Source organism: Rhinolophus sinicus, chromosome 1, assembly GCF_057876585.1.
Source record: "Rhinolophus sinicus isolate RSI-liver-muscle chromosome 1, RSI-T2T, whole genome shotgun sequence".
Taxonomy (NCBI): domain Eukaryota; kingdom Metazoa; phylum Chordata; class Mammalia; order Chiroptera; family Rhinolophidae; genus Rhinolophus; species Rhinolophus sinicus.
Genome location: NC_142501.1, coordinates 214053494 through 214079727, shown reverse-complemented (window position 1 = coordinate 214079727; position 26234 = coordinate 214053494). Strand labels below are relative to the sequence as shown.

General features: G+C 55.8%; 1 protein-coding gene across 7 annotated transcripts in view; it reads left to right on the top strand.

Moving 5' to 3' along the window:
• CFAP99 (cilia and flagella associated protein 99) overlaps nucleotides 1–23013 on the top strand; it is a 37354-nt gene extending 14341 nt beyond the window's left edge. For 3 of the 7 annotated variants that reach the window (XM_074320311.2, XM_019711501.3, XM_074320326.2), the window contains exons 3-16: nucleotides 2546–2690; nucleotides 3721–3815; nucleotides 7010–7122; nucleotides 7964–8141; nucleotides 10891–10971; nucleotides 11124–11189; nucleotides 12135–12206; nucleotides 12435–12526; nucleotides 13152–13356; nucleotides 18729–18886; nucleotides 19008–19176; nucleotides 19725–19930; nucleotides 21468–21624; nucleotides 21744–23013. In XM_074320311.2, the coding sequence (XP_074176412.2) occupies nucleotides 2546–2690; nucleotides 3721–3815; nucleotides 7010–7122; nucleotides 7964–8141; nucleotides 10891–10971; nucleotides 11124–11189; nucleotides 12135–12206; nucleotides 12435–12526; nucleotides 13152–13356; nucleotides 18729–18886; nucleotides 19008–19176; nucleotides 19725–19930; nucleotides 21468–21624; nucleotides 21744–21860 (1854 nt within the window). In that variant the 3' untranslated portion in view covers nucleotides 21861–23013. The remainder of the gene's footprint in view (nucleotides 1–2545; nucleotides 2691–3720; nucleotides 3816–7009; nucleotides 7123–7963; nucleotides 8142–10890; nucleotides 10972–11123; nucleotides 11190–12134; nucleotides 12207–12434; nucleotides 12527–13151; nucleotides 13357–18728; nucleotides 18887–19007; nucleotides 19177–19724; nucleotides 19931–21467; nucleotides 21625–21743) is intronic. The other 4 variants (XM_088793292.1, XM_088793293.1, XM_088793298.1 and 1 more) reach the window with 4 other exon arrangements.
• Nucleotides 23014–26234: the final 3221 nt, after the last annotated feature.

Genomic DNA, 26234 nt, shown 5'->3' with positions numbered 1-26234 from the left:
GGAACTCCTCGGGTTTGGTCTGAGCAGCGGGAGCAGGGTGTGGTTCCTGAGCTGGGCAGGCCTGGAGGGGCAGGACTGGGCAGAGCCTCAGACGTCCAAGTGGGGCAGGAGCGGACAGAGGGCCAGCGGGCTCACACTGGGCTCAGCATGTTTTCAGCCTTGAGGAGGAGGGGCAGATAACGAGGAAGTGAGGTGGGAGGGTTGGGCCCGGAGCCCCTCCCACCCTGGAGACATCGGCGCTTGGAGGAGGGCCCTGCCTGGAGCCCTCGGTGGGGGCCGTGGGCAGGAGACCTGACCACCTGACCAGCAGAGCCAGAAGCCAGTCCCGCACCTGATGGACACAGAGTTTTCATTCCAGAGCTGGGGGAAGGGCTGCAGAACCGAGTCGGGGAGTGGCCTGGCTCTCTTGTGTGCCCCCCAACCGTGCTCCACGAGTCCCAGGTCAGGACAGCAGGGAGCTCCTGCCACAGACGGGCCACCATCCAGGGTGGCACCTCCCACCTCTGCCCAGCGAGCGAGAGAGGCTTTGTGTGTCTTCCCCTCCCATTCTCCTGCAAGTGTGTCAGCAGAAACCGGAGGCAGAGCGGCTGGAGGCTCTGGAAGGAGTGACAGTGATGCCACCTGCCAAGACAGAACCTGGAGAGTCCCACTCGCACTCCACGGCCCCCAAGGCCCTGTGGCTTGTCCGGGGTCCCTCGGGTGATCCCACTGCTTCATGGTTTTCCTTTTCTTTTTTTTAATTGGGGAACATTGGGGGACTGTATGTTTCTCCAGGGCCCATCAGCTCCAAGTCGTTGTCCTTCAGTCTAGTTGTGGAGGGTGCAGCTCAGCTCCAAGTCCAATCCCTGTTTTCAACCTTTGGTTGCAGGGGGCGCAGCCCACCCTCCCATGCGGGAATTGAACCAGCAACCTTGTTGTTCAGAGCTCGCACTCTAACCAACTGAGCCATCCGGCCGCCCCTCCACCGTTCTCTCAGCATAAAAACATCTCAAAGGAAAAGATTTGACCTCAAAAAAAGTAAAACTTCTATATGCCAAAAAATGTTTTACACAAAGTTAAAAGGCAAATTCTAAACTCACAACAAATAACTATCACATTTATGACCCTGTTAGTTGCCTTAATATATAAAGAACTCATAAAAATTACTAAGAAAAAGATTGTCCCAATAAAGAAGTTAGCCAAGAATATAAATTGGTAATTCACAGTAAAGAAATACACATAAATGTCCAGTAGACATAAAAATTTCACTAGTAATAAAAGAAATCCAAAATAAAACAACGGGATACCAAAATTTATCTAATTGATTGGCAAAAAAAATAATAATAATGTCACTGCTGGTGAAAGTTTATTTTGATGTATTTTACATCTGTTGGGGTCACAGTCTCCATTTTCGTTTTATACTGTGTTAACTACATTGTAAGTTTGGTAAGTTTTCAAGGAACGCCATTTTCATGGCTGTGTCATACTCACCGGACATGGTGAGCTGTATGTACCCAGCCGTTCCCGGCTGTAGATGGTGAAGTTGTCCCCACTTCCACCGCTGCACATACGCAGCACCTTGATCTTCCTGTACACAGGTATTTTCTGCATTTTGGATGGTTTCCTTGGGTTCCAGGAAGTGTAACGACTGGATTAAAGGGCATGGAAAATAGAATGTTCTGGAAACATATTTCCAAACTGTTTACTGGAAAGCGTCAATGGCACCCGCCCCCACCAGTCTTTCTCATCACTGTGCTGGCAACAGTCAATGTTCTTTTTTCTTATTTTTCAAAAATTTAAATACTTTTTTGAATAGGTGCCGCATGACACACATAAATCACAACCCCAAACTGTTCCAAAGGGTAAGTGGGGAAAAGTCAGTCTCCGCAATAGCAGCCCCTCTCCCCAGGAGAGAATGTACCTGTTCTTGTGACCTGGTCACCTCACAGGGACTTTTGTTTCTTGTCATTCCTTTTTTCGGTTATTTTTTAATCATTCATTGGACCATCTTTGTAGGAGTTTCTCCTTTTATGTTGTTGTGTTACCGTCCCAACCATTTCTAAGTGTCTAGTTCAGTACATTCGCTCTGTTGTGAAGATCCCCACCATCCATCTCCAGGACTCTTCCGTCTTCCCAGACTGGAACTCTGTCCCCACTAAACAACTCCCCACTGCCAGCGTCCCCAGCCCCTGGCCGCCTCCATTCTGCTTTCTGTCCTGGGAAGTTGACTCCTCTGGGGGCCTCGTGTGAGTGGCAGTACTGGTCCTGCTGTGTCGTTCTTTTTAATGCCTCGTTGTTTTCCATGTTGATTTCTGTCTTTGCCCCCTCCCTGCTGTCACTACCCGGGAGAACCTGTGGGACCGATTCCTGGGGGCGCCCGCGGTCCACTGTCCTGACTGCCCTGGGAGGCTGCACTAACAGCTCTTCCCCAGCGCATTGGGGCATCGACCCCCACTCTCGCTCCTTGTTTTCAGACCTCCAGGGGCCCCGATACCCACATCTGGAGTCCACTGCCCTCTCCCCCGGCCCTGGCCAGTGGCCCCCTCCCGGCCTGTTTCTCTTCCAGACTCTGAGCCCCCAGAAGCAGGCGTTCATTTTGGAAGTTCTGTCGGGATGCCTCGAGTACCGGAAGTTGCTGACCATCGTGGTGGACGCCTTCTACGTGCGGGACGGCCGGCTCTGCCTATGGTCTGACTACAACCTCTTCCAGGGTGGGTGCCCATCCCAGCCAGACGAGTCAGGGCCCCAGGGCCCCGAGGCCAGGCCACCCCTCTGGCTCTGCCGGGTGCTGCTTCCCCATGCCCAGGGCTCTCACAGCCCTCACCTCACTCGGTCCTCTTGGTTGCCTGCCAGTGAGTAGACCAGGGTCCTCTTTGCAGACATGGAAACAGGCTCCAGGCACAGGGAGCCAGGCTCCTGGGGACAGAACTCAGGCCCTGCTGCCCATGTCCAGAGCCTGCAGACCCCAAAGGAGGCACGGCCTGGCTGAGAAAGAACCCCAGAAGGCCAGCCTGGGTGAAACGAGGAGCCTTTATCATCGCTGCGGTCCTGACCCCCACCCCTGAGGACTATGGGCAGAGCCAGTCTTATGGCCGCTGTCCAGACTGTCCTGAAGGGGCTGAAACAGGAGCTGTCTCTACCCGGGCCTCCTGCAGGCTGTCTGCTTTCACGGGCTGTGATGACCGTTGTGGGCAGGGATGTCCCTGTCCAGGAGGAGACGGTGTAGGGACTGCAGGTGCTCAGAGGCCCAGCTGGGTGGCCTGATGCCACTCCACTCAGGTTGCACGACGCTCAGCAGTGTGTCAGGGTCCTACACACCTTACTGGCAGCAACGGAACGAACAGTCCCTGCCTCGGAGGACCTCGCCTGGGACAGGGAAGTCGGAGTACTAGGCCCTGGACAGAGCCCTCCTCCATCCCTCAGAATTAACACACGGAAAGCCACCGTGATTCCACCCTCACCAGGAGCCTTTGCAATTTCTGAGGACTTAGCAAATGACATCTTATATTTGAAGGGCTTCGTGAAGCTACAGAATGTCTGAGACCATGTCATTTGTACTGTGTGTCCTGGTTACCGCTGCCACGTGGGTGCCACACGGACCTTTGGCCAGGGGTTTCGTGTCCTGACCCTGCCTCTGGCTGACTCCCCAAGATGAAATGCTGGGGGTCTGGGGGAGGGGACCCCAGTGTCCCCGTTGTGGGGCGGGCCCATCCCTCACTCACACCCACTCTGTCTCCTCAGTGATCTGCTACCTGGCCACTTTCCAGCTGGAGGAACTCGGCTTTCAGCTCTTCTGCAACATCGTCAAGTCCCAGCCAGCAGACAAGATGCACAAGGTAATGCCCCCGCCCCCGCCAGCACTCTCCTCCCCCCACCCCAAGCTCTTCTCAGACCCAAGGGCAAAGGTCTGTCCCATCTAACCTCTCACCTTCCCGGCTCATCTAACAGAGAAACTCTGTTGGGTTTGTTCTGTGTTTAGAACAAACCTGCTTCCTCTCATCCCTGCCCTGCCACATGTTCTTCTGTCTCCAGGGAATACGAGTGCCACATGTTCTTCTGTCTCCAGGGAATACGAGTCCCACCGTCACTGTCCCAGGGAGTGGTAGCTGCTGAGTGTCAGCCACTGGTCGAGGCAGGGAGTCCTTCCCTGGTCATAGTCTGGGCCTCTGGGACCTTCTTGGGCCCCTTCTGACTCATGACCAAAGTCCAGGCCCAGGGCAGGCTCTCCTTCCTCCCAGGGACCATGTGAGTGGGTCCTGAGCGGGCCCTGAGGACTGGCACCTTCAAGGAGCCCATCTACTGCCCTGCCCGGGGCCTGTTTACTTGTGAAGCTTGGATACCCAGGCCTCGGGGCAAGCAGAACCTTGAAGCCTGAGCCCGAGGCCCACTGCTCCTTGCCATGGAGCACCTGCGGTGGGCCAGGCTTCCTATGGTCACAGCGACCTGGTGAGGTCGCTCCTACATGGTGCCCATCCCACAGTGGAGGAAACTGAGGCACAGAGAGGTTCAGTAACTTGCCCAATGTCCCACAGCAAAGTGAGTACCAGGGCCAGTTCTCAGGCCAGGCTTTTAAAAGCTGGATTGCTCCTCCTTACTCTTGAGGCTTGGGGGACAGTCATCAGACCAGCACAGCTACTTCCTAGACAAGAGGGAAAGATCTCAGGCCCTAGGAGCATTTCGGGCGTCTCTGGAAGGAAGCACCAGGCTCTGCAGGGGCAGTTCGGGGAGGAGGGGAGGGGCAGAAGCCTCCCTCTCCCCGCCTGGGGACTGGGGCCCTGGGGCGGCGACCCCCACCACAACCAAAGCCCCCAGAGATTTAGGACTGGCAACTCACACAGCCGCTTGGCCACCTAACATGTGGAAGTGAGGAGGCAGTGACTCCAGGCAGTGTTTCATTTTTACGACATGCTTTCCTGCCTACATATATATGAGCATTTCCTGATGGATGGATATTTTGCACAGTTACCTTCAGCAAGGGCTTCCTTCTTTATGAAAAAGAAACACAACTGACCGTAGTTTCTGAGGTGTTTGGAGGTCGCCAGGCTTCCCGGGCTCAGAGGCATGCACTAGCCTGGTGCTTAGCTGTCAGTCTCAGAAGTCCTAATAACTGCTGAGCAAGGGTCCCCTGTGTCAGCTAGCACTGGGTCCCACAGTGATAAGCTGGCAGAGCTGGAGGGGGCAGCCCGGGACCCCACAGGGCTGCCAGGACAGAGGCGGCCTGCTGGCTACAATGCCCCCAAAGCAGGAGCCTGTGCGTTTTCCTCCCTGGACAGTTTCTGGAGGAAACTCATGGACACGGCCCCCACAGACTGTCTTCCCTCCTTGGCCCACGCCCCATGCCCACTCAGCAATGGAGTCCAACCTCAGGGCTCCAGAGAAGAGGTCAGCCTGGGCATCGGAGATGGAGCAAGCTGTCGGGGGCATAATGGCCACCTGCGGCCTCTCCAGGGAAGCCCACCCCCCGCACACCCAGACTATAGCTGGGGTGCTGTGCCCAAGCTGGTTTTCAGGCAGCCTTGGCCGTGGTCTCCACGGGAGACGGTGCATGTGTGGCCGTGGGCAAGGGGCTGAGCAGGCCTCTGTGGGGCAGGAAAGGAGGGGAGAGGCCCCTAGGATAGGGGGCAAGGGTGGGCAGGGGCCAGGCTGCCAAGTGGGGCACCCGGAGGCTGCTACGTGAAGAAGGGCATGGTTGCCCGAGGGGAGTGAGGACGTAGCCACCAGGGTGCTGGCCACTCTGGGGGAGTGACAGTGGTGACCAGAGGCCCTGCCCGTGCCCACGCCACCCTCTCACTCAGCACTGAGTTCACAGCAGCTGCAGAGGCCATTGGGCGTGGTGGGCGAGAGCCCCTGCTCAGCCCACGGGGCCGGCATGTAGTCACATCGACCTGAGAGGTATGGGAGTCAGGCTTCTGCAGCCCCCGTGGGGCAGTGGGCCCAGGTCCACAGAGGGGGCTCACACCAGACCCTGTCCCTTGTGCTGCCTCGGCCACCCCTGATAAATGACCTGTTCCAAGGGACCCAGACGGAGGCACCACATGTTCTGTGTCCCCACAAAGCCATCCTGGGAGACTTATGTGCTGAAGCCCCATGCATGGTGGTTTGTGGCAGCCCCTGGCCGCCCCCTCACCCCGCTGGCTTTCAGGGAGCCTGGATTGAGTGGTCTGCAGTGGTCCCTTAGCTGGATGAGGCCCTCCAAGCTAGTGTGTTATGTCAGTTTGGTGGACACCCCCCACAGAGCTGCCCACCCGAGGGGCCCCTAGACACGGCTGCTCTTCAGACAAGGGCTGAGGGCCTGAGCTTCGTCCCAGCTGCGCAGAGGGCCACTTCGTGGGGTCACAAGCAGCCCTCCGGGAAGCGCACCTCCAGCCTCCCGAGGTGGCAGGCCTCAGGGGAACTGAGACTGGTCTTCTGGAACCAAATCTGTTAGACCTGAGGGCCAGGAGCTGGGAAGCAAGCTTCAGCAACCCATGGCTGCTGGAGAGCCCGGCTGTCCTGGGCCATCCTGGGGACACACAGAGTCTGCCCAGCAGAAGCAGCCTAAGTCCCACTGCGAGGGACTGGGCAGACAGGCCACGTCCTTTGGCCCTCCCACTGGCACTGTGCTGGGCAAGGGGGGCAGATTACAGAAAATGGAACTGCTCTACTCTTGGAATTCCAGAGCCTGTGGGGTGGGGGAGGCAGGCAACTATCCTTCTGTCCCCACCAAGAACTCTGTGGAAGAGGGGTGTGGGCTTCCTGGTCCTGGGGAGCTGGCTGGAGCACGGCGTCCCCACCAGCGAGGGCCCAGATACCGTGAGCAGAAGCCCATGCTGTGGGGGGCAGCTCCCCCAGAACAGGTGCCCCAGCCCAGCACGACGGGTGCCGAGGGAGCGTCCGAGGGCCCCCTGCCCTGGCCTGGGCGCCAGTCTCCTCTCCTGGTACATCAGCCACGCCTGCCCCTCAGCCTCGACTCTCCCTGTGAGGGGCCACTGGGGCTTCACCAGGCCTGGGAGTCTGGCCCGAAACCCCACAGCTCCCGCCGGCCCCTCAGTTCCTCAGGTTCTTCTTCAACCCCTTAAACCTGTGCTCGTGGATCAAGGACGAGTGGAGCCTCATCTATGAGACGGCACACGTGCGGGAGAACTGGACCGATCCCCTGATGAGGTGGGCCAGGCCGGGGGCCCTGCACCCACTCCCAAGGGCCTCCGTGGGGCCCCTGCCTGCTCCCGGGGGGCCCACCTCTGGGTAGCTGCTCAGCTGGTTCTGGGGTGCCCCACTGCCCACCGCACCACCACCCCCATATTCAGCTTCCCCTGGCGGCTCTGGGACCAGCCCCTTCACGGCCCTGTCCTTTCCCAGTCCCTGTTGGCCCTCAGACATGCCCTTCCTCCCCCTGGGGGCCGTGGTCCTCAAGCGGGGGCAGGAGCTATTACAAACCATGCTGTCTGTCCCCAGGTCCCCAGGCTGGTGATGAAGGGCTGTGCCTGCCAGGGTGTGGGGCATGAAAGGGGGCCGTTCCCAAACTCCAGTTCCAGGGCACCTGCCCCGCCCCCGCAGCCCCCTCCCACTGTCACCGACGGCAGCTCCAGGAGGGTCCTGTTGAATCGCCTTCCCACTCCTGGCTCCTTCCCCTGTGCCATCTGCTCGGGCCCAGATTAGCTCCACGTCCCAGCTGCTGCCTGTCCTCAGAGCCCCCCTGGATCCCTACAGTGGGGATCAGCCTTGCTGCCGTCCTCCCAGCCCCCACTCACCCAGGAGAACAATGCTACGGGGCCTCAGTTTCCTTATCTGTGTAGGGGGACGCCCGTGTGTGTCACTCCGCGGTGTGGTTGGCACAGCACCTGCACAGCAGTCGGCACTCAGTGAAGAGCGGCTGTGGTGCCATTGTCACCCCCACCCTAAGGTGGACCAAGCTCTTGGGGGTCCTTTGGATCCCAAGGGCCATGTCCTTGTCAACTTGCTTAGGAAGTGACCCTCAGCAGCTTCTCCCACCTTTGCTTTCAAGATGGCAACCGGAAGTCCAGGAGCTGATCGACCAGCTGGAGAGGGTGTTGACCAATCAGCTCCCTCTTTCAAAGACCAAGGCCAAGGTCACAGAGCCCAAGCAATTTAACCTGACTGTCCCCAGGCCCCGTGCCATTCCAGTGCCCGAGCCAGTCCCTGTCATGGCCAAACCAAGACCAGTGAGTGCCAGTGTTTATAGTGGGCAAAGCTGTGCAGACGGGGAGAGTGGACCAGGGGGGTGGGGTAGGGGGGCAATGGAAGGCTGGCCTCTTCCCAGGGCCAAGGGGGCACTGGAACAGACCAGGAGCATTCGATGACCCTGCCTCACAGAGAGGGAAGCCAGTGGGTCCCTGCTCATGCTGGGGTTGGGTCAGCAGGGATGGAGCATCGCTGTTTGGCCATGGGACTCAGATCTGTCTGCACTTAGTGCTAGCAGCCCACTTTTCACCCTGTTGCAACGTGCCACTCCCTCCACTGCCCAGGTAGACCACAGTGTACTCTCGAGGATGAAGCAGAAACGCTCCTTTCCCTTTCAGTGGACACAGTCAGTTTGGTGAGGCCCAGGTGTGCTGTTCTTTGGGCCACGGGCAGGCCGTAACATCTATCTGTGTGACTCCAGTCCCATGGCCTGTTCTCACCTTCGAGCCACTGCACGTCTACTCATCTGCTCCTCTGCCTAGGTCTCTCCCTGCCTTGCTGACTCCACCTGTCAGTCATAGTGCTTCGTATTGTACATAACAAGAAAAAGCAGCTCATTCTGGCTTAGACAACAGAGAACTGGCTGACTCTCGTGCTGCAATAGGATTGGCTTCAGGCATAGTGTGATCAGGGTTCCAGCTCTGTTCCTTCTCTGTGACCATCTCTACCTGAGTCCCCTCTGTGAGTCAACTTTATCTTTGGGCTAACTTCTCTCATTGTATCAAAACATCTAGGCCTCATACCCACATCCATACTGTCCAGGGCATGACAGGACATCCAGGGCCAAGGATTCTGGGAAAGTATGATTAGACCAGCTTAGGTTGCCAGAACTGGGTGTGACATTCTGACTGGTCGTGGGCTCTAATTCAAAATACCTATGGTAGACTCAACTTCCCAGAAACCATCTGGCTCCCCAGCAGAACCAATAACTGTACGGAGAAGAGGGGTGGTGCTGGGAGGTCCCCGGTCCCAGCCTCGTCCCACCAGCGGTCAGGTCTCATTACAGTCTCTTCCCCGAGAGGCTTTCCATGAACCCTCCCCCACATCAGGTTCCTCGCTTAATTTCCTTCTCATTGACCCCCAGCTCCTTTTCTTTGAAGCATCAATTAGATTTCATAGTTGTTCCGTAATTTGTGGGTCTGCTCATTATCTGCCTCCGTTACCAGACCTCTTATTTGTTCCATATTCCCAATGCCTGGCACAGTCCTGGCTCAAATTGGACCCTTGGTAAATATGTGTTGGATGGATAGATGGATGGATGGATGGATGATGAGTAGATGGGCAGGTGGATAGACACATGATCAGGGGTCTTGTTGCTAAGCAACCCCACAGTTTCCCTATCTGTAGGATCCTCAGCGTTTCTGACCCCAGCTCCTCAAGGCTTTGTGTTTATTTCTAGTTGTCCGACCAGCTGCGTTTCTCTTCTTGTCTGCCTGTCTGCCAGGCCCCTTGCCATGCCCTACCTTGCTTCTTAGCTGTGTGCTTCTCAACACGAGATGTTGGTGAATAGTCACCTCCCCAGGGTCTACAGGTGGCTGTGCTGGAACCACAGGCTGGTTCCTTCCATCCCAGCTCCATGCCCTCTTCCCCTCCTGGGCTTGGGACCCACTCCAATTCACTCATTCAACAAATACCTGTTTGTGGATTGCCTAGTATGTGCCATGCTTTCATGGAATATGCACTCCAGGGGAGAACTCAGAGAAAAACCAGGGCAAGTGAAATGTATGGTGTGTTAGCTAGTGACAAGAGCTGAGGAGAGAAAATGATTCAGGGAAAAGGGATAAGAAGCCTTGGAGGAGTTGCAGTTCTGGATAGCATGGCCAGGAAAGACCTCCCGAGAAGTGCCATGGGGAAAAGAACTGGAAGAAGTGAGCCAGTGAGCCATGGGTTTGTCTGGAGGAAGAGCATTCCAGACACAGCAAGGCATATGCAAAGGTCCTGGGGCAGTACCTCCCTCCCTCAAGTGCTCAAGGGGCTGGAGTGGAAGGAGGCGCTGGGAGAGGTACTGAGGGAACAGAGAGACAGGACACACTGAGGTGGGCTCACAGGGTCCGTCTGGCTGCAGTGGCAGAAGAGGGTGGTGAGAGGTGGTTTGGGGAGATGCCCTGAAACAGGTGGGCAGCTTTTGAGATGGATGTGGCTGCTGAGAAGGACCCTGAGGTCTTGGCCTGGACCAGGAAGAGATGGTAGTCAGGGTCAGCAAGGCTGAGGGACGGGAGGGTTTGGGGAGACAAGGGTCTCAGGTTTGGACGTGATGAGTCTCCCCTGCCTGCTCACCATGCAGGGGAGAGGGCCCAGAGTTAGGAGTCTGGAGTACAGGGCTTCCCAGGCTGGATCTGCCCTGCCCTGTCCCGGACACTGGTCGCACCAGTCGCCGAAGGCCTGTGAATAGTGTCTGGCTGCCCGCCCTCCACTGTCAGTGCTGCAGCCCCCCCCCCCTTCATTGGCATCTCACTTTTCTGAGCCCCCAGCCCCTCCAGGCGTCCTGCCCAGTCAGCAGTCTGCTGCCTGTCCCTCCAGCGTCCGGGGCCTGGGTCCAGAGTTTGGCCCCCTTCCTTACTGCAGTTGGCTTGTCCTTCCATCCCCTGGATGACTGCCAACACCTTGTGAGTCCCCATCGTAGCTCAGCAGGTGCTGTTCACCCACCTGGGCCAGCTGCCAGCCCCACTCTTCTATACACCCTCCAAATGCAGCCGCCCACCATGGGCCCTTCCTCCTGCCGCCCTCCAGGTCCCCAGGACTGCCTACCAGTCACCCAAGGAGAAGCAGGTGCTGGAGGTGACCAAGAGGTGTAACCGCCGGAAGGCGGAGGTGAGTGAGCCATCCAGGACCTGGCTTCCTAGAGACCCTGGTGGGATGGGAGGCGAGTGGAGCAGCAGGAGGGGGCTGCTCTGCGCCTTCGTCCCCAGGGCCCACGGACAGGCTGGTGACTGGCCAGGCTGAGCCTCTTGCTGCTCCCGCAGGAGCTGCTGCTGAGGGCAAACCTGGGGGAGATGCGGTGTGCGATGCCCAGGGAGGCCCCCGCACAGGTAAGGCCCCTCTCCATGCCCACCAGTCCTGATGGTGGCATTTTCGTACGTTTAGAAAACCAGCGACACAGTGAGCCACTTACATAGCCTTTCCGTGTCAGGCCCTGGAGGCCAGGCTCCCAATGCCGCTGGATAATGCCCTTGGACCAGGCTGAGGGCAGCCGGGTGGACAGTGTAGATGTGGGTCCCTAACCCCCACCAGGAAGCCTGTCTGTCGGGGTCTCGGGTGTTTCCTGATTTTCATACTGAGCATTTATTGTTTCTATACGAAGAAAGCCCAAGGTATGTTTGTCAATAAGGAAAACGTAATGGGAACAGGACGAGAAGGCTTGTGGTCTATGGATGCTGGATGGGTGCTGGCCTCATACCGGCCTCCCCACCCTCGGCTCGCCTGGAAGACAGCTGGATGGGACAGAGATGGGCCCCCTGAGCAACTGGGGCAGGTGGGGCAGCGGGCACCCAGCACAGTAGCATGGCCCAGGGGAGATGGCTGAATTCCCATGGGGGGCCTTTTACCACCTGTGGCTTGTGGTGTCCACTGTGAAGTTGTCAACAGAACAGCAGGGCTGGAGGGGGAGATGAGACAGACTCAGGGAGCAGCCCAGGAAAGGCCATGGGGCCAGCCGTGGGGGAAGCTGGGAGATGGACCCTGAGCCGGAAGCCAAGCCCTCCTGACTGGAATCCACTGTCCCCAACCCTTGCAGGCCCTGTACCTCCTCTGCCCCTACCCGGGCAGCCCAGCACCCCACAAGGCTTGGGGGACAATGCAGGACAGAGGTGCTGTCCTGGGGGGACACAGGGGCAGGCCAGGTGGAACGTGTGGATGGGCAGCTGGAGTTAGGACAGAGGGGATGGGCCAGGCCGCCCAGGGGTTCTGGGCCCACCATTCCCAGGGTGCGTGTGGGGGCACCTGTGGGCACAGGTGCCAGGCCCTGACTCCCGCAGGGCTCCAAGAAGGCGCTGCGGCTTCAATCCCCTCCCCGAATCTGCAAGACTCTGCAGCTGCTCTTCTGTAGGGTGAGGGGTGCTCCTGCTGGTCAGTGCGGGTGTGGGGTGTCCCCGGGTATTCACCTCCCAGTCTGTTCTGCCCCCGGGGGCTTGGATGGCCAGAGCTGGAGACCCCAAGGACAGCCCCCCCCCCCTTAACACAGAGGATGGGCAGGGCACCTGTGGAGGGCAGAAGGGCAGGGGGCACTTACTGCTCCAAGGCCCGCCCACACGGACAGCCCCTCCTCTTTCCCACAGCCCAATGACGACATCCCAATCAAGCTGAACACTGCTGCCATCCTGCGAGAAAGGGCCTTGTACCAGCGGCAGGTGGAGAGAGAGCTGCAGAGGTGGGGAGAAGGGTGCAGGGGCTGGCTCCTCCAGCAGAGGGGGCTGCTGGGCAGAGCACAAGAGGGGTGCCTGGCAGCTGTGGTCCTGCAGGGGTCGGGCCTCGAGCAGGCCGTGTCAGCGTCATGGCTGCATCCTAGAAAGATCATCTCAGCCCAGTGAGGGAGACTGACTGGGTGGGAGCAGGCTCAGCAGATTTCCTGGCCCGCCCCAAACCTCCTTCAGGGGTCACCGCCTCCTCCGGCCCCTTCCTGACGCCCCCTCCCCTAGACCCAGGGTGCAGATCCCTGTACTTGCCCCATGAGTTGGGAGCTTGGCCAGATGGCTGAGGGACAGACAGATGGATAGGAGGATGGCAGACGGACAGACGGTGGGCGGGGTATGGTGTGTGGACAGATGGGTGAGTGGATAAACAAGTAGATGAAGGGAGAGGTGGAGAGATGTGGCTGAAGGGTGGACGCATGGGTGGGCAGTGGGTGGGTGGGTGGGGGATGTGGCTGGTGTTGGGTAAAGGGCAGCCCGTGCTGTGAGGGCCACTGTTTCCAGGGGAACCTGTGGCCTCCCGGTGGCCAGTGCAGGCCCCATCCCAGGAGGAACCCAAGCCCTGCCCCTTGCCCTCTCTCCCAGGGTGGACAAGCTTGTAGACGGGGCCAGGGACTTCTCCGCGTTCCTTGAGTGGCAGAGGAAGATGCAGGCAAAGGACCACGAGGAGCAGCAGGCTGCCGGCGAGTGCCGGAGGCTGCAGGGCAAGCTCAGCCACGAGGAGGCCATCCTGGCCCGGCAGCGTCTCCTGCAGGAGAACAAGCAGAAGGCAGACCGGGAGAAAGACAAGGTGACTCGGCGGCTGTGGGTGGCTGGGGGCCTGTCTGACCCCCAGGAGCTGTGGGGCTGTGGCCGGCAGTGGGCCTGGCTGCTCCTGAGGTCATTGGCTGGCAGGTTGACCTTAGATCATTTCCTCCTAAGACCCACAGAGTGGCCCTGGTCTCTGTCCCCACCTCGACAGCTTCTGGGGGTTCTGGAGGCATTTCTGGTCAGCTGGCCTGAGCGGACTGTCCGGCCAGCATATCTGGTCCAGGATGCCCCTGCCCCTACCAGCAGGGTCAATCGGTCCACACATACACATGTGAAGGAAGACCTGAGGTTCTGGCAGAAACTTCTGGAAGGCTGACATATTTGTATAAGACATGTTTGTGTGTGACACGTTTGCGCGTCCTCTCCCACAGGAGGGTCTGTGGACGCCCATGTTACCACTTTAGAAGGTGCAGACGTACCAGTACTGGCTCTTCCTGCTCCTGGTGGGAGCTCCAAACCTGTGCCCCCAGAGAGCCTGTTCCTGCCAGTGGGCCTCACAGGCCCCTGCAGCTCGGCCTCTCCTTAGACACGTGCCACTGAGCGCCTGAGGTCAGGGGACACACAGCGTTCACCCAAATTACTTCTTTGATGCTCATTTGTGTCTGTCTGTACTTGATGTTACGGTTTGCTTTCCCTTTTCAGTTCACTTTTTTAACATGTGAAGTCAAACAATATGACAAACAGAGAAGTCTCATTTCTTGTATGTCTACAAATTACAGCCCATTTCCCCCTTCCTGCCAAGTCCTTATTTTCGTGAATTTCTGCATTATCTTTTCTGTTTTTCCTTCTGAGCAAACATACACACTTGTAAACACACTCTTCTTACTACCCTCGTCCTTACCTAAAATGCCATGTCTTGCTTTATCTGCCACGAGTAACGGGCACGTTTTTCGTATTTGTGGAGGTGGATTTTCAAGGTAAATTCTAGACAAGGGATGGCTACGTCAGCGAGTGACAGACCGCATGTGGGCTGTCCTGCTGTTCTTGTCTTGTTGTCTGGGGCACGTGGCTCCAGAGAGAAGCCACGTCATTTTCCATCAGGCCCGAACCAGAACCATGGTCACTCCCCCAGACTGGGGGAGGGGCCGGGTCCCCATGGTGGGGGTCCCATGCCCTCGCAGTGTTCCATGCTGAATTCCGGAGTTTTGCCATCTTATAGGTGAGAAATAATATCTCGCTACAGTTCTGATTTGCATTTCACTTATTATTGTGAACTTGAGCATGTCTTCATGTAATGAAGAGCCATTTGTGTATTTTTGCTTTGTGCACTGTCTGCTCACGTCTTTTGTCCATTTCCTTTTTTCCCCTGGCTTTGTTGGGGTCTGATTGATAAGTTAAATGCGTATATATTTAAGGTGCATTGCCTGATGTTTTGATATACACACACATTATGCAGTGGTCACAGTCAAGCCAATTAACACCTCCATCACCTGGCTTTTGTGTGTGTGCTGAGAACACTTGGGATCTACCGTCTTAGCAAATTTCAAGTGTGCAATACATCAGCTAGCGTCACCATGCTGCACTTTAGGTCCCCAGAACTTGCTCACCTTCTAACGGAAACTGGCTAGCCTCTGACCAGCATCTGTCTCCCCATTTCCCGGCAATTGCCATTTTACTCTTTGTGACTGTGAGGTTAGATCCCACATATAAGTGAGATCATACGGTGTTTGTCTTTCTGTGTCTGGCTTATTTCACTCAGCGTAATGCCCTCCAGGTCCATCCATGTTGTCACAAATGGCAGGATTTCCTTCTTCTTTAAGGCTGAGTAGTATTCCATTGTTTATATACACGCCTCTTCTTTACCATTCATCTGTCCATGACACGTGGCTTGTTCCCATGGCTTGGCTACTGTGAATAATGCCGCAGTGACAATGTGGGTGCAGATAATCTCTTCAAGATAGTGATTTTATTTCCTTCGGATAAATACCCAGGAGTGGGATGCTGGGTCGTAAGGTAGTTCTATTTTTAACTTTTTGAGGAACCTCCATACTGTTTTCCATGGCAGCTGCACCAATTTATATTCCCACCAGCAGTGCACAAGGGTCCCTTTTCTCACATCCTGCTGACACTTGTTATCTTTTGACTTCTTTATGACCGACAGCCTAACAGGTGTGAGGCGATATCTCATTGTGGCTTTGATTTGCATTCCCGATGGTTGTGACACGGAGCATCTTTTCATGTGTCTGCTGGCCGACTGTATGTCCTTTTTGGAAAAAATGTTTGTTCAGGTCCTTTGCCCATTTTTCTCATCAAGTTACTTTATTATTTTTTGCTATTGAGTTGTATGAGCTCCTTATATATTTCAGATATTAAACCCTTATTGGATAAATGGTTTGCAAGTATTTTCTCCCATTCCATAGGTTGCCTTTTTGTTTGTTGTTTCCTTTGCTCTGCAGAAACTTTTCAGTTTGATGTAATCCCATTTGTTTATTTTTGCTTCTGTTGCTTGTGATTTTGGTTTCAAATCAAAAAAAAAAAAAATCATTGCCAAGACCCATGTCAAGGAGCTCATCCCATGTTTTCATCTGGGATTTTTCTGGGTGCAGGTCTCTGTAACTGTCCCCACACTATCACCCCCGACAACGTGGCCAGGCTGGGGCCCTGGGCTCGGCTTAGCTCACCGCCTGACTCAGGCCCCTTTCTCTGCCCCAGGTCTACTTACTTGACATAAGATTCCTGGAATGTTCTGGTGGCCCATTTTTTTTCACCTGGTATTTCCACACAAACATTTCTCCAACTTACTACAAAGTTTTCAAAAATACATTTTTTAAATAAACTTTTTGTGTTGAAACAATTTTAAGAGTTACAGAAAAGTTGCAAAGGTGGTTCAGAGAGTTCCCATACCCTCCCCACCCAGCTTCCTCTGCTGGTAACACCATGTGCAGGCTCCTGGCTGCCACAACCAAGCACACAAACTGGAGATGGTTCTGGAGACCCCAAGTCCATGATCAAGGTGTCGGCTGGGCTGTGCTCTCTGCTCAGTCCCTCAGGGAGAGAAGGGTCCTTCCTGCCTCTTCCAACTTCCTGTGACCCCAGGAATTCCTTGTTTTATGGCAGCCTCACCCATCTCTGCCTCCATTTTCACACGGCCGTCTTTTCTGTGTCTCTCTGTGTCTTCTCTTCTTATATGGAAACTTGTCATTGGGTGTAGGGCCCACCCTAACTCCAGGATGATTTCATCTTGAGATCCTCAACTACTTATTAGATGCTTAACTAGTTGGAAATAATATCGCATTCTGAGGTCCTAGGTGGACATGAATTTTGGGGGGACACTAACTCACTACACCATGGTATATTTGTCACAACTAAGAAACCAACATTGGTTCGTGACTCTAACTCCACACTCTAGTCAGACTTCATCAGTTTTTTCCCCACTAATGTTCTTTTTCTGTCCAGGATGCCACCCAGGACACATTACGTTGAGTTGTCGTGTCTCAGACTCCTCTTGGCTGTTACATTTTCTCAGACTTTCCCTGCTTTTAGTGACCTTGACAGTGTTTAGGAGTGCTGGTCATGTAGCCCATAGGACATCCCTCAGCTGGGGTGTGTCTGGTGTCCTTCTCGTGATTAGACTGAGGTGTGGGGCAAAGGCTATAGAGGTGAAGTGCCCTTTTCATCACATCCTGTCAAGGGTGTCTGCTGTCTATAAACTTATCACTGTTGATGTTGACCTTGATTACCTGGCTGGGGTCATGTTTGCCAAGTTTGTCCACTGTAATTATTCCCCCTTCCCATTTTGTACCCTTTGGAAGGGGGCCTCTAAGCACTGCCCACACTCAAGGAGGTGGGTGGTTCTTAGGACCACTGCACGGGAGCTTGTCTGTTCTCCCCACTTACTCATTTACTCAGCCACTTATTTATACCAGAGTGGGCTCACGCCCATTTATTTTATCTGTCGTGTTATAACCCAGTAGGCATTGTTGAATTTGTCACTGGCTTTGGTGACTGGGAGCCCTTTCAGGTTCACTCCTGTGTCCCTTTGACACGACCCCTGTCCTGTTATTCTGAGCACTTCTTTACTTCCTGGTACTATAAAATGCTCCAGGCTTGTGTGTTCCCTGCCCCAGCCCTAAAACTGCCATTTTTCCACGAGCCCTGGTTCCCTTTTCTTAGACCTGGAATGAAATTACACAGCATTGAAGGAGATGGTTACAAGCCATTCTTGGACGCGCCAGCAGACTGTTTTAGGATGGGATGACTTCATGCCCTCAACCTGGCGTCCAAGCAGTCCGCGGGCTGCTTCTCCACTTACCTGCAGTTGAAGATGAGCTCCCAGTTGCAGAGACTTCCGGGCACTAGCAGCCCAACAGGTCCCCAGCAGCGCTGGGCTGGTGACAGGGGCACAAATCCTACAACGGCCTTTGTAGGATCTTGCGAACTGAAAACATTATTCTCGGTTGTCCACAATAGCACCAAAGTGGAAACAATCTGAGTCCATCAATGGTAGAATGCATCAAAGAGCTGTGAAATAGTACTCTCAAAAACAGCCATGAGGGGCGGCCGGTTTGCTCAGTGGTTAGAGCGCAATGCTCATAACACCAAGGTCGCCAGTTCGAGTCCCACATGGGCCAGTGAGCTGCGCCCTCCACAACTAGATTGAAAACGATGGTTTGACTTGGAGCTGATGGGTCCTGAAAAAACACACTGTTCCCCAACATTCCCAATAAAAATTAAAAAAAAAAAAATTTTTAAAACAGCCATGAAAAGAAGCCAGCCGCACTCCAGGCGATGGATGAGGTAGGTGGGGCTAAGAAACACCTCATCCTGAGCAGAAGAGACGGCTGGAGCAGACACAGGGACCATCCCAGTTACCTGTGGTCAGAGCGGCAAAACCACGCCCTGTTGTCTAGAACTGCGAACTCCTAAGGCACCAGGAGGAAAAAGAGCACGGGGTGACCATCCAGACAAGCCCAGGGGAGAAGCCCGGGGCCGCGTGACAGGGAGCCTGGCATGTCCTATGCACAAACCCGGGCAGGTATCTGAACACTCAGACCCACGCAGCTTAAACGCAATGAGTGCCCTATTCTCTGGAGTCCGGTGTCTTCACGGTAAACCCAGTGGCTCTGACTTGGTTTCCCCAGGACTCACTTGGCTGCACCCTCAGCTTTATCATCAGATGGTTCTGGGCTCACAGCCCCGGGACCACAGTGGAGGCAGGGAGGACATGGGGTGTAACTTCCCCAGCAGGCCCGGCTTCCCGGCTGATGAGCTTAGTTTCTGGTTCCAGGGTGATTCGGGGTCTGGGGCTGGATCGGCCCCCCAAGACCTCATGCTGCTCGTGGGGCTAGGGCAGGACCGGGGGCACAGGTGTGCTCCAGGATCCCCTCATGGCACTGGCTCTGACCATGGCAGGTGGCTGTCCCAGCAGATGGCCAAGCTGACACAGCAGTGTGCAGAGAGACGCCTCCAGGAGGAGAGGTCCATGAAGGAGCTGGTGGAGCAGGTGATGGAGGGGCACAGGAACACCCAGGTGGCGCAAATGAAGCTCCTGAAGGGCCGACGGCAGGCAGGTAAGTTGGGGCCAGGTGTACCAGGTTAGTGAGGGCCAAGGTGCCCTTGAGGAAGGCCGGGGTTGGGCTGGCACCCCTGCTGAGCGCCTGCCGACTGCTGTCCGCCCAACCCCCTCAGTAGCCCTCTTGACCCCCAAGTCCAGGAGGTGAAGGAGGAGAGCCAGGAGCTGCTGCAGCGCAGAGCACAGGAGGCCAGGGAGGAGCAGACACGGCGCTGTGAGCTCATCTCCCAGCTGCGAGCCCTGGAGACACAGCCCACGCACAAGGGCAAGCTTGTGGACCTGACCCAGGTGGGCACACAGCCCCCGGAGCCCACACCCCATCCAACAACCCCAGGGAGCTCCCCTGGGTCTTGCTGTGCCTCGTGTTGCCATGGGAGGGCGTGTCCAGAATCCCCACTGAGATCCACCTGACTACTCACGCCCAGCTGTGGGCCCACAACCACTGTGCCTGAGGCCTGGGTCTGGCCCAAGAGTTCACAGTCCTGTCAGGGAGACTTTTGTGACCCCAGGGGTGGGCAAGGTTGGCTTCACAGAGCTGTGTATTGAGAGAGGTCCTGGACTCCCCTGGGGGGAAGAGCAGTGTAGGGAGAGCACAGTGCACAAAGACCACACGGGGTTAGGGCTGCGGAGGGGCGCAGGCTGGAGAAGCTGGGTGGTAGACACGTGATACAGGCCCTACTGAGCAGAGGGAAGGAGGTCCCTGGGCACGGGGCCAGGCCTCTGGAAGGCGGGAGGGGCACCAGCGCTGGTGCCCAGGAGGTGGCCGGGCAGGCTAGGCATGCTGGCCACGGGTCTGGCTCCTAGCCTAGGTCCCCTCCCCCAACCTACGCCCCCAGATCCCTGGGTATGGCCTGGAAGGGGAGATGTCCATTGTGGAGCTGCGGGAGAGGCTGGCCCGGCTCAAGGAGGCCCAGAAGCGGGAAGAGGAGGAAAAGCGGGACCAGATCATCCAGGGCAAGCGTGCCAAGAGCCAGGAGCTGCAGAATACGCTGGAGCAGATCTCGCTGTGCCGCTCGGCCATGGGCCGGTCTGCGGCCTTGAGGTCCGTCCTGCCCTGCAATGCTTTCCCCACCCCTAGTATCTGACTAGACAATTGTCAGGCCTACAGAAGTGGTGGGAAACCACGCAGTGACGGCTTAGACGCCCATAACCTAGATTCGGTCACTTTGTATCTAGGTCACGGGCATGACCTTTGCCACGCACTCCATCTAGCTGGCTAGCTATTTATCTGTGTTTGCAGAACCATCTGGAAGCAGTTGCAGGAATCTGACACCATTCCTAAACACTTTGGGGTGCACCTTCTGAAAAAAGACATTGTCCTGCATAACCACAGCACAATGCCATAACTAGGAAATTCAGCAGCAATTCCCGACATCATCTGAATATCCTGTTCGCACATTTCTCTGGGGCTCCTACGACTGTTTGCTGTAACTTTTTTTCATGTTGAACCAGGACCTAGTTGAGACTCACCCAAGCACTGGATTGTGAGCGTCTCCACTCCTCTCTCATGGAGAGCGTGCACACACCCCCTTTCTATTTGTTTGTTTGTTTGTGGAACACTGGTGACTTTTCCAGCCCCATGTGCTGTCCCGAGGCAGCTCGGACAGGCATGGGCTGTGGTCACCCACAGGGTCAGGCTGGCCTTTGGGCTCTGGCCTGATCCCAGAGGGAGGCAAGGCTGCCCCAGGGGAGGTGGCATCCAGCCCTGTCAGAGTATAGGCTGGTTCAGAGTCTGGCACACAGGGCTCCAGAGAAAGTGTCTCAGTATAACTGGGGTGGGGTGGACAGAAGGAAGGACAGTCACAAAACCAACACTGTTGAGCCTGAGTGTCTGCTGCTCTGGTTACAACTCAGAGGAGGCCTGTGTCAACTGCTGCGGGCTGCCAAAGGAGGGTGACTGGCCACTCAGCAGGCCCCCAAGGTGGCACGCACCTGGGGGACCTCACCACTTCCCAGCTGCTTGACAGATGCCAAATGCAGTCTGGTTGGTGTTGAGGAACTTCCAAAGGTCCAAGACTGCTAACAAAGCTCCTGGAGCCCCCTGCATGCTGCCAGACCCCATGGCGTTAATTCTTTAGGGGAGTTTTAGTGGGCAGTCAGGCTGGGGTCAGCCAGGCAGCATGTTCACCAAGGGAACAGCACCTGCAAATGCCCTGTGCTGTTATGTGTGCTTAAACCAAAAACAAACAAAAAAACAACCGCCCCCCAAAAAAAAAACCAAAACGGCAGGAACAGTCTGTATAACGCGATCATATTTGCGGAGGTGGGAGAGGAAAATCGCCTAACATGGGAAAGGTTTGCAAAGATAGCCCCATGTTAGCAGCGGTTACCTCTAGGCAAGAGAGGGGCAAGATAAAAGGGGGCTTTCACTTTTTTACCCCAAGTACATACATAGCTAATACACATGGAATGCCTTTTTCAAAGGGTGAAGTACAAAGAGCAGAAAAGGTAGAGGCGCTGGGGGGACCCCACCCCCACCGGAGCAGTCCTCTAAGGGCCCCCGCCCCGCAAGTACTAAATCACTCCGGTTCACCTGTGTTCGAGGGGCCCCTCCTAAGCCGGCCCTGCCGCCCGCCCAGGTGCGAGGAAAGGAAAGCCGCGGCCCCGAGCGCGCCCTCCCAGGACGAGCGCGTGCTGCAGCTGCAGCTCAGGATCAAGGAGAAGGCGGCCGAGCGCCGCAGGCAGGCGGCCCTGCTGCACGTGTCGGCGCCGCGGGCTGCGCGCCCCAAGCCGCAGGTGAGCCCTGGGATCCCGCGGGGAGGCTGGAGGGCCGGAAGGCCGTGAGATGGGGGCGCGGTGTCGGAGGGGAGCTGCCCGGCCCACGCCCACCCTGTCTGCCCGCCCACCGGTCGCAGGCTCAGCGGGAGGCGCAGCACTGGCTGGAGCTGGAGCGGAGCCGCCAGCGCCGGCAGGCGGCGCTGCAGCGGGAAGGCTCCGCCTGCGGGCCCGCGCGCCGCCTGGGGGCCGCCTGACTCGGGCGGGCACGCCCCCGGACCCTGCGACCCACTCCTGAATAAACCGCGCGGCCTGCCGTTTGCGCCTCCTTTTCCTCCTCGGCGCCCCGGTGCCGCTCCCCAGCCTCCTACGCCCCTCCTGCCCTAGTCTCCACCTGCGCAGAGCAGATAAAACGCTGGACGCCCAATCATTGCGACAACCTTGTGCCAAAAAAGTATCCGCTCTTATCTGGAATTCCAATTTATGTGGGCGTCCCGTATTGTATGCGCTAAATCTGGCCACCGTAACCCTTCCCTACGCCCCAGCGCGAGGCATTCGTGGCGCCCCCTCTTCGGAGCTCCCAGAGCCCCCTCTGTGCGTGCAAACATGGAATCTCCGCTCTCCATCTGGAATCCGGTGGCTTAACCAGGGGACCCCCAAGACTGGGTGTGTGATTGTGCACGTGCGTTTCCTCAGACAAGTGGCTGAGATTCTCGAGCCACTAGAAACTGGCCCTTCTCATGCCTTATCTCATGTAAACCTCACCGCAGTGGGGGTCAGGCTGGGGATGTAGGAGTGCTCTCCAGCCCCTATTCTACTGAGGAGGCCTCTGGTGCTAAGGTGAAGTGACTTGCCCCGAGAGCTGGGACCCAAAGCTAAGGCTGGGTGACTTCAGAACACCTCCCAGCCTTCTCCAGCATCACCAAAGGAACAAGATTCACTCTCCTGGGTCCTGGGTCCTGGGTCCCCGAACCCGGCTGGTGTGGTCTTGAGGACAGGTTGGCTGAGTGAAAGCCTGCTGTGCTGCAGCTCCCAGGAAGGAGAGAGTATGGGCAAGCCCAGGGGGTGGGGGGCATAAGGGAGGAGCTGGAAACCCCCAGGTGGGTGGATGTCCAGGGGAGAGATCCCTGCCCCCCCCCACATCCTTCTTGGGTCTGCAGAGAAGGCACCTCAACAGAGGAGGCTGGACCCCACTGGCACATTCAGATTAGGAAGGTGGGCAATTCTAAGTGACAAGAACAGAATAAAAGATAAAGAGCAGAGTTCCTGCCCAATACTCTGAACCTCATCAGAACCCCAGGACTTTTCCACAACCAAGGTTGGTAAAAAGAGGAATTTCCAACTTCCTGGTCCAATTAGAGCTGGGAGCAGATTGCATTTCATTTAAAGAAATAAACATGACATTTAATATCCTGTGTTGTGTGATTTAAACCCATTTCATATACCAAGGGAATACGTTGATGGTGACCTGTCTAGAGAGTCCCTCAGGAACTGCGAGGGTTTCAAAAGGAATTATTAGCTCCAAGAATTGGCAAGCCCAAAGGAGGCTTGCCTTCAGGATAGGTCTGATCCAGGAGCTCTGTCTCAAGCTGGTAGCAGCTCCAGCCTCACCACATCCAGAGAAAAAAGGGCCACCTATTCCTGGTGCTCTCATAGGAGGTAAGCCTCTCTGTCCTTGAAGCCTTGTGAACATCTGTTTCAGTGTCACTGGCCTGAAGTGACCATGCTTTGCTGAGCCAGTTCCTGCCATATGGGAAGGTCTGCGTGGGTGCCCATAGCCAGCCCTGTGATAAGAGAGGAATTACCCTCCTCCTATCAGACCAGCCTCTGGAGCAGAGGGGACAGAGGTTGTGGCCCAAACAATTTGGTTGCTATTGATGACGATGCTGGTTGGTAGTCTCCAAGGTACCTGCCCTCCTGTACTGGTCACTTGCTCGGAGCTGCCATGAGAGTACCTGGACCTTCTGCTCCAGACAAACCTGGGCGGGAGCAGGCCTTGGGCCACCCCCTGAGGTTGTGGCCGGGGGCATGCTTTGCATGGTCGATTGATGGCAAAATGTCTTCCCATAGCCATGTCCCTCACCTTGTGACCTCCCATCAGGAGGCAGAGTCTATTTCCCCCAGCCCTTGACTTGCTTTGGCCAATAGGGTGAAGAAGTGGCTGTGTGCCAGTTTAGAGCCTGGGCCTCAAGTGGCCTTGGAGCTCCTTGTTCTGGAACCCTGCCCAGCCTAGGTGGTCTGCCGGGATGAGGTACCATGTGGAGGAAAGCCAGTTGGCCCAGCAGAGGCCATCGTCCCCCACTACCCTGCAAATCAGTAGACTCCAACATGTGGGCCCAGCCAGGACCAGGACTTCTCCTCTGCTCCCCCAAACTAAGTTGTAGATTCATGAGCAACAATTAATGCCTGTTTGTTCAAAGCACTTAGCTCTGAGGTTTCTCCCAAAGCAACAAGTAACTGATGTGCCCTCAAGAGCTGAGGATGCCTGCCCTGCTCCCTGCACAAACCCTTGGAGAGGGAAGCAGGCTTCCTGGGTGAAAGGGCCAACCAGGGAAGATAAGGTCCAGCTGGTGTGAGAAAGCGCTCTCTGGACCATCTGGGGAACTGACATTCTGCTGAAGTGTGTTTTCTACGTAAGTGCAGCCAAAGGACCCGCACTGACAATATCTGAAACTCACTTGGGTGGGGGGGCTTTGGAGAAAGTTAAAAAGCACATTTTCAGGCCTCATTCAGAGATTCAGTTTGTGAGGCCCAGGAATCTGCACTTAGCTGTGTGGCACTGTGGGAGCACTGAGGTGCCAGCCTTTTCTCTAAGCTGGGGACGTTCAGGGCCAGAGGGAAGCACTATTTGTGAGGGAGCCAGGGATGCTCACAAAAGTTCAGTGTCAAGTGAGGTTTGGAGAGGCCTTGAGGGCAGCTTTTGAGGACGAAAGTGGTATTTTTCATGATTTTGTTTTTCAACATCACATCTTTAATGTGTTAAAGTTACAAATAGAAATCCCTAGCTTTTCTTACTAGGTTGTGATATTCAAACTACAATCTTATTTATAAATCTGGTCATTTGTAGCTGTCATTTTGATTAGTCACGTATGGTCCCATTTATAAGCTGAAATCTCCTTCAACATTTAAACTGCATGTATACATGTAGAATCTAAATTTATATTTTAGCATTTTAGTTGTCTGCCACCAAGTATTTAAAAATTCCTATAGATGTTTAAATATCTACATTTCTCCTAAACTTATAAATTCTCTTTAACATTCTAATTATGATCACAAACTTTGGAAAATCTTGTACCTTCCAACTTAAAATCACTATCAAAATTAAATACTGAACCACATAGTTCACACTGGAAATCAGGTTTATCTGATACTCTACTATGCCAAATTCTCTTATAATTACATAACGTTTGAAACACAGAGGTTGCTTATAAACTCAACACAAAAAATATTAATGTCTGGTTTTGATTTACTTAGTCGTTTCCATATATAATTCAACCTTCTGGGTTAAAGATCCCCTCTCAGAACACAGTCCATCCCAAGGCATTTGAAGTCACCTCCTCACTGCTTGAAGGTGCCTAGGGACCAGAGGTGATGGCGGTGGCCTGAGATCTGGTATTCTTAGGACAAAGGGGCTGGCGTGCACCTGTGCAGAGCTGTGCTGAGTCCTCCAGCTCGCCACCTTCTCCCTCGGAGGTAGGTACTGTTATTATGCCCGTATGACAGGTGACGTAACTGGTGAGACTTGCTTAAACAATTGGGATTCTCACTCAGGCAGGAGGGATCCAGGGCCTGCACGCTCTTGACCCTTGGAGTTGCACTAGAGGCCCCTGAGAGCTCCAGGCTTCTGCTGCACGTTGGCAAGACCTGGATGAGCGTGCTCCTCCACGAAAGGGTTCAGTCCTTCGGGTCCTGGCACCCATTGCCTCAGGTAGGGATAATCCAGACTCTTAACCTGACATCTGGCCCGGGTTCCTAACCTCCAAGATCTAATTGCCTCCCCCGACCCACACCAGTCCCAACCTCCTGGCACACTGGGCAGCCTTCAGTTTCCTGGACATGCCAGCCCATCTCTCCTGACCCGGGTTCCCTCCACTTGGAACTCTCTTCTCCCTTCTAGTCCTTCCAGTTCTCAGCTGCGAGGTCGCTTCCTCCAGGGAGCCCTCTTAAGTCCTGGTTGAGTGCTTCTTCCGGGTTCCCGCAGATGGACCGGCTGTGCTTCCCTCCGGTCTCCACCACCAGCCTGGGAGAGAGTCCGGGATCACCGGGCCATACGCCGACTTCGGGCCTGGCACGTCGGGGGTCGCGGGTGCCCTGCAGGAGCTGCAGACCCAGGCCCACTTTCCGGGTGATAGTAGAGACCCTGGGAACATTGCTCTCAAAGGCCTCACTAACGGGAGGAAAGTGACGACGGGAGCGGAGCGGGAGCGTACTGGGTATTTGCGCCGCGGGACGGCTGGCCTGAACTAACGTTCACCTACCAGTATGAGCTGCCCGACGGCTGTGTCAGTCCGCAGACCACAACTCCCGAGAGGCCTTGCGGGCGAGCGCTGGGGCGCCGACCGCGTCTCTCGCGAGAACACGGGAGCTTGAGCTCACGGGCGTAGGCGGGGCCGGAACAAGGCGCTTTTCAA